General features: G+C 41.3%; 2 protein-coding genes across 6 annotated transcripts in view; both read left to right on the forward strand.

Moving 5' to 3' along the window:
• LOC122333395 (protein TANC2-like) overlaps window positions 1–3,135 on the forward strand; it is a 17,340-nt gene extending 14,205 nt beyond the window's left edge. For 2 of the 3 annotated variants that reach the window (XR_006248625.1, XM_043230974.1), the window contains exons 2-3: window positions 680–828; window positions 2,979–3,135. Coding sequence is in view for 2 of the 3 variants with exons in the window: in XM_043230974.1 (XP_043086909.1) it covers window positions 680–828; window positions 2,979–2,987 (158 nt within the window). In the remaining variant the exon portion in view is untranslated. Of the gene's footprint in view, window positions 1–679; window positions 829–1,199; window positions 1,235–2,978 lie in introns of all 3 variants that reach the window. The other variant, XM_043230975.1, reaches the window with a different exon arrangement.
• Window positions 3,136–3,413: 278 nt separating this feature from the next.
• tanc2b (tetratricopeptide repeat, ankyrin repeat and coiled-coil containing 2b) overlaps window positions 3,414–7,500 on the forward strand; it is a 34,408-nt gene continuing 30,321 nt past the window's right edge. For all 3 annotated transcript variants that reach the window (XM_043230971.1, XM_043230972.1, XM_043230973.1), the window contains exon 1: window positions 3,414–3,630. In XM_043230971.1, the coding sequence (XP_043086906.1) occupies window positions 3,525–3,630 (106 nt within the window). In that variant the 5' untranslated portion in view covers window positions 3,414–3,524. The remainder of the gene's footprint in view (window positions 3,631–7,500) is intronic.

Consider the following 7,500-nt stretch of genomic DNA (forward strand, 5'->3'; position numbering starts at 1 on the left):
CACAAAACATTACAATACACTGATTTGCTGCGTAAAAAACATTTATTATTATTATATATTAGATTAGATTATTGTATATTATATTATGTTAGAAATGGCTAGAATTTTTTAGATGTCTTTGATGAATAGAAAGTTCAGAAGCATAACATTTTTTATCTTCATTGATGCCTTTTTCATCACTTTGTGTAAATGTCGATCATGATTATACATTTTATACTGACTCCAAGCTTTTGTATGGCATAGCTTTTTATTTCAGATGCTGATCTTAAAACAAATCCTAAATGAATCCTAAAAAAGGTACTCAACTGTTGATAATAAAAATGAGAAATAAATACTGCTACTGAATGTTTGTTGAGCAGTAAATCAGTATTTTATTCTGATTTCTGACACTGATGCTGAAAATACAGCTGTGCTTCACAGAAATAATGACATCTTAATGCATATTCACAGAGAAAGCAGCTTTTATGTGGTATTTTTTTTGGTCATAAAAGAAAGTTTGAGCGGTGTGTGTGAGCTGCTTGATGTGATGACTAAGAGAACACAGATTGAAGATCTGTGGGGAATCACTTACTGAACTGATGAATCTGTAATCAGGATAGAGTTGATGTGATGAACGTGTTCTGTTGTGGACGTCTGGTTAATGTGCGCTGTGTGTGTGTGTGTGTGTGTGTCTCTTCAGGGGGGTTAGGTCCGGATCTCGGCCCCCCTCCTTCAGTGGACGAGGCAGCCAACACGTTGATGACTCGTCTTGGCTTCTTACTCGGAGAAAAAGCGAGCGAGGGCTCTCCAGGGCCGCAGTACAGCATGGATGAGCCTGATGACGCACAGGTGAGTTATTCATCCTCACCTCCTGCTAAAAATACACCGCCTTAAGATGAAGAAGACATCACCCCAAAACACTAGATAAACATACTGAGAAAAGTCTCTTTTTTTACGCTTTAATTTATTTTTGTGGGAATTCCACTCATTTTGTAACATGCAGATGTTTTACTGTGATTCTTACTATTCCTAGTCCTGCTGTAAGACGGTAGTGTTTGTACTATAATACTGTATATATCATAATATTACAGCTTTTTATTTGATAGCTCTGGCCCATTTTGGAATCACTAAATTATAGGTGCATTTGAGTACAAATGACTCGCAGGCTTAAATATAATACTCAGTCATTCTGTCATTCTCGTGTGTGTGCTGGGTTTTAGGGTTCATGAGGACACAGATGTGTTTAATGATAGAGGTATTATGATTTGAAGGGTGTGTGTGTGTTGTGTGTGTGTGAGACATGGTAATGATGTTAAGAGCTCAGCTGTGTGTGTGTGTGTGTGTGTGTGTGTGTGTGTGATGGTGATGCTAAAAGCTCAGGTGTGTGTGTGTGTGTGTGTGTGTGTGTGTGATGGTAGTGATGTTAAGAGCTCAGGTGTGTGTGTGATGGTAATGATGCTAAGATCTCAGGTGTGTGTGTGTGTGTGTGTGTGTGTGTGTGATGGTGATGCTAAAAGCTCAGGTGTGTGTGTGTGTGTGTGTGTGTGTGTGATGGTAGTGATGTTAAGAGCTCAGGTGTGTGTGTGATGTGTAATGATGCTAAGATCTGTGTGTGTGTGTGTGTGTGTGTGTGTGTGTGTGTGTGTGTGTGTGTGTGTGTGATGGTAATGATGCTAAGATCTCAGGTGTGTGTGTGTGTGTGTGTGTGTGTGATGGTAATGATGCTAAGATCTCAGGTGTGTGTGTGTGTGTGTGTGATGGTAATGATGCTAAGATCTCAGTGTGTGTGTGTGTGTGTGTGTGTGTGATGGTAGTGATGCTAAGATCTCAGGTGTGTGTGTGTGTGTGTGTGTGTGTGTGATTGTAATGATGCTAAGATCTCAGTGTGTGTGTGTGTGTGTGTGTGTGTGTGTGTAGTGATGCTAAGATCTCAGGTGTGTGTGTGTGTGATGGTAGTGATGTTAAGAGCTCAGTGTGTGTGTGTGTGTGTGTGTGTGTGTGTGTGTGTGATGGTGATGCTAAGAGCTCAGGTGTGTGTGTGTGTGTGTGTGTGATGGTAGTGATGTTAAGAGCTCAGGTGTGTGTGTGTGTGTGTGTGTGATGGTGATGCTAAGAGCTCAGTGTGTGTGTGTGTGTGTGATGGTGATGCTAAGAGCTCAGTGTGTGTGTGTGTGTGTGTGTGTGTGTGATGGTAATGATGTTAAGAGCTCAGGTGTGTGTGTGTGTGTGTGTGTGTGTGTGTGATGGTAATGATGTTAAAACTCACCTGTGTGTGTGTGTGTGTGTGTGTGTGTGTGTGATGGTGATGCTAAAGCTCAGTGTGTGTGTGTGTGTGTGTGTATGGTAAATATATGTTAAGAGCTCAGGTGTGTGTGTGATGGTATATGATGCTAAGATCTCAGGTGTGTGTGTGTGTGTGTGTGTGTGTGATGGTAATGATGCTAAGATCTCAGGTGTGTGCATTGTGTGTGAATTAATGATATTAAGATCTCAGGTGTGTGTGTGTGTGTGTGTGTGATGGTAATGATGCTAAGAATATGTGTGTGTGTGTGTGTGTGTGATTGTAATGATGCTAAGATCTCAGGTGTGTGTGTGTGTGTGTGTGTGTGATGGTAGTGATGCTAAGATCTCAGGTGTGTGTGTGTGTGATGGTAGTGATGCAGAGCTCAGGTGTGTGTGTGTGTGTGTGTGTGTGTGTGTGTGTGTGATGGTGATGCTAAGAGCTCAGGTGTGTGTGTGTGTGTGTGTGATGGTAGTGATGTTAAGAGCTCATGTGTGTGTGTGTGTGTGTGTGTGTGATGGTGATGCTAAGAGCTCAGGTGTGTGTGTGTGTGTGTGTGTGATGGTGATGCTAAGAGCTCAGGTGTGTGTGTGTGTGTGTGTGTGTGTGTGTGATGGTAATGATGTTAAGAGCTCAGGTGTGTGTGTGTGTGTGTGTGTGTGTGATGGTAATGATGTTAAGAGCTCAGGTGTGTGTGTGTGTGTGTGTGTGTGTGCAGGGTTTGTGAGTGAGTGGGAGGATGAGTCAGTGCTCCACCCTGACCAGCAGCACCGCCTCGCCCCCCGCCTGCAGCCCCTGCTCCACCCTCCCTCCTGCTGCTCCGGGACAGGCCTTCTCCAGCCCCACATCCACCCTGGAGAGCCGAGACAGCGGCATCATCGGTGAGCTTTCTGAAACAACCTCACCATGGATGCATTATTTGTTAATTAATTAATATTAATTTAAAACAGTTGTTTTCTATATTAAAATATATTTAAATATAAAGCAATATATATATATATATATATATATATATATATATATATATATATATATATATATATATATATATATTTTTTTATTATTATTATCATTATTTTTATTATTATTATTATTATTATTATATATTTTAAATTGATTTTTAAAAGCCTGATCTCGTCTGTTCCCAGCCACCTGACTAGTTACTCGGAGCCGATGGAGCGGAGCAGGAAGCACGAGAGAGCCTGAAGCTCTGGCACTCACACAGATCCACTCTGGACTCAGTCTGTACCGCGTGGATGAGAACATGACCGCCTCCACCTACAGCCTCAACAAGATCCCAGAGCCCGGACCCGCCACTGCTCCTCTCACCCCGCCCCCTCTACCTCATGCCCCGCCCAACTCCGTGGCAGGTGAGTGAAGCCCCGCCTCCTCCTCTTTACCAGCGGTCATGCGATTTTTTTTTAGCATTTAATTCTAAACACTAAGAGTACCTTAGCAACTGCTAACACTTTAGCAACCATCCTCAGTACCTTAGCAACTACCTTAGTTTGATTGAGATTAACTGGAAAGCTCAATACGAGTTAATTCAGAGTACCCTAGCAACCACACAGCAACACCTTAGCAACTATCCTGAGCAACCACACACACACATATATATATATATATATATATATATATGGGTATGAAATGTTTCTTTAAATGTCATCTGTTTGAATCTAGCTCATATTCATCTTGGGTTCAGAAGTTTGTTCTTGATTGGCGTCCGACCCGAGTCCAGGTTAATGCAGTCGGGTCAGAACAGTCTCTGGCTCGGAGTCATCAGACAGCAGATAAGAGGCGTCTAAGAGCGCCGCTAATGACGAGTCTTCTGGAGCTCTCTGAAGGAGAAGCTAAATCTGTCTGATGATGTTGATATGTTTCTTATATAACGCCGCGCCTCTTCATCGCTGCCTGATTGTGTTATTGTCCAAGTAATCAGCATTGTTGTGTTTATGAGAAGAAGTGGTCGAGAGAGAGAGAGAGAGAGAGAGAGAGAGAGAGAGAGAGAGAGAGAGAGAGAGAGAGAGAGAGAGAGAGAGAGAGAGAGAGAGAGAGAGAGAGAGAGAGAGAGAGAGAGAGAGAGAGAGAGAGAGAGAGAGAGAGAGAGAGAGAGAGAGAGAGAGAGAGAGAGAGAGAGAGAGAGAGAGAGAGAGAGAGAGAGAGAGAGAGAGAGAGAGAGAGAGAGAGAGAGAGAGAGAGAGAGAGAGAGAGAGAGAGAGAGAGAGAGAGAGAGAGAGAGAGAGAGAGAGAGAGAGAGAGAGAGAGAGAGAGAGAGAGAGAGAGAGAGAGAGAGAGAGAGAGAGAGAGAGAGAGAGAGAGAGAGAGAGAGAGAGAGAGAGAGAGAGAGAGAGAGAGAGAGAGAGAGAGAGAGAGAGAGAGAGAGAGAGAGAGAGAGAGAGAGAGAGAGAGAGAGAGAGAGAGAGAGAGAGAGAGAGAGAGAGAGAGAGAGAGAGAGAGAGAGAGAGAGAGAGAGAGAGAGAGAGAGAGAGAGAGAGAGAGAGAGAGAGAGAGAGAGAGAGAGAGAGAGAGAGAGAGAGAGAGAGAGAGAGAGAGAGAGAGAGAGAGAGAGAGAGAGAGAGAGAGAGAGAGAGAGAGAGAGAGAGAGAGAGAGAGAGAGAGAGAGAGAGAGAGAGAGAGAGAGAGAGAGAGAGAGAGAGAGAGAGAGAGAGAGAGAGAGAGAGAGAGAGAGAGAGAGAGAGAGAGAGAGAGAGAGAGAGAGAGAGAGAGAGAGAGAGAGAGAGAGAGAGAGAGAGAGAGAGAGAGAGAGAGAGAGAGAGAGAGAGAGAGAGAGAGAGAGAGAGAGAGAGAGAGACAGAGAGAGAGAGAGAGAGAGAGAGAGAGAGAGAGAGAGAGAGAGAGACAGAGAGAGAGAGAGAGAGAGAGAGAGAGAGAGAGAGAGAGAGAGAGAGAGAGAGAGAGAGAGAGAGAGAGAGAGAGACAGAGAGAGAGAGAGAGAGAGAGACAGAGAGAGAGAGAGAGAGAGAGAGAGAGAGAGAGAGAGAGAGAGAGAGAGAGAGAGAGAGAGAGAGAGAGAGAGAGAGAGAGAGAGAGAGAGAGAGAGAGAGAGAGAGAGAGAGAGAGAGAGAGAGAGAGAGAGAGAGAGAGAGAGAGAGAGAGAGAGAGAGGAGGATCAGGAGTGAAGAACAGATCTGACAGGCGTTCATTGTTTATTATTCATTGATATACTGACGTCTACAGAGGAATATTCTGTTAGAAGTGTCTATATAATCACCTGAATGATGATCAAAGCTGTAAAGCTAAAACAATAACATAAAGGAGCTCCATATTTATTTATTTATTTATTTTTGTTTAAATAACACGTGTGTGTGTACTGTATGTTATATTATGTGTTATATGAGTACACACAAATGCATGGATATATTTAGAAAATATTTACATGCATATACAATCAATATTATTTATACAATATATAAACATAAAATATGTTACTTAACTAAATATATACATGCATCTGTGCACATAAATACACAAATAATAAATACACAGGACTTGTTCTGTAAAGAAACACTTTTATTTTGATCAGCACTAATGTAATTATTCTACTGTTTTATAGTAGTTTTGGTATTTATTATTAATATACCTATTTTCTTTGCTCTTGTTGTTTTTCTAAATAAGGAAAACTAATAACTTTTATATATAATCATCCTCTCTATTGTTTTCATATAATAAATGACACAAAATAAAAAATAAACAAAAAGCACATTAAAATCTGCTTAAGGATGATAAATTATGACTTATTCCACTGAAAAACAGCTTTATGGGTTGCATTTCAACCATTAATTTCAGATGTTATTAACGTGGCATACACAGAGTCTTTCTCAGACGACTTATTAGCCCAGAATGTGTTTAGAACAGCCTGTAAAAAATGCATCTTTTTTTCTTTGTCATACTAGAACATCTGCTATTAAAGTTAAATCCAAAAATGACCTGTCCCACAAAAGCTGAATAATGATCTGGCTTTTACTTCCATAATCATAAAAATCTCAAAGGAAACTGGAGTCGTCGAGCTCCAAAATGGCGAAAATGTGAGAAAAACAATCATAAAGGTGGTTAATGTGACTTGGGACTTATATCACGAAACTTCTAAACAGCATGCGTCGAGCAGTTATTCACGGTCATAAATATTCATCCCCTCCGAAAATGCACCGTAAAAGTCATGTGGACCTCAGAAATGATGTTCTTGAGGTCTTGAGATTAAACAATAGTGCAAACTAAATATTCCACACATGAACTGAGATGGCTTGTTTTTAATAAAGAACAGCCAGGATATTCTTCAAGTCTTCTGTTTCACTGAAGAGACGAGGCTGAGTGAATCACATCATGGGTTTATTCAGAGCAGATGTACTCATTAAACATGTATGTTAGCGTGTCTTTCTGGCTGTACTAACCTGATACCGTCAGTATTATTAATACTAATGCGTGTTTGCAGAGTCCCAGAGAACCAGAGATTAAAGCCGGTTTTGGTTAGTGATTTTAATCTGGTCCGAGTCCAACATGTGTTTTTGTCAGACGAGGAGGATAAATATTCCAGCTTTATTCCAGTGTTATTTTCTCCTTGGCTGAATTTCCCAAACTACATTCATCACATTCACTTTACGTTTAGACCTCGCTCTTTCTGCCGGGATCCACACACACACACACACACACACACACACACACACACACACACAGCGTAACAAAGTTGTTAATAAGAGACTTTCCCGGAATCCATTACATATATATATATATATTAACCCACACACACACACACACACACACACACACACTCACACACACACACACACACACACACACACACACACACACACACACACACACACACACACACACACACACACACACACACACACACACACACACACTCACACGCACACTCACACAGAGTTAATGGTGGAACAGAAACATAATAATATATATATTTAAAATGTTTTGTGAGATATTATTAATCTTTACTAACAAATGTATTGTGTGAACAACGCACATAATCTATCAGTGGCATAACACACATAAACCAAGCTTAAACCTAGTTAACTGTGACACATTGTGTGAATAAAGAGGTGAAGTGAATGGGTGCCGTCAGAATGAGAGTCTGAATAATCCACGGATGAAACTAATCCAGCATCAAGTCGTCTTTTTAACTGAAATGTGAGTCTATAATAACTCTGTAGCTATTATAAAGACTCTCGTTCTGACGGCACCCATTCACATCACACTGATGC

This window comes from Puntigrus tetrazona, unplaced genomic scaffold, assembly GCF_018831695.1.
Source record: "Puntigrus tetrazona isolate hp1 unplaced genomic scaffold, ASM1883169v1 S000000270, whole genome shotgun sequence".
Classification (NCBI taxonomy): domain Eukaryota; kingdom Metazoa; phylum Chordata; class Actinopteri; order Cypriniformes; family Cyprinidae; genus Puntigrus; species Puntigrus tetrazona.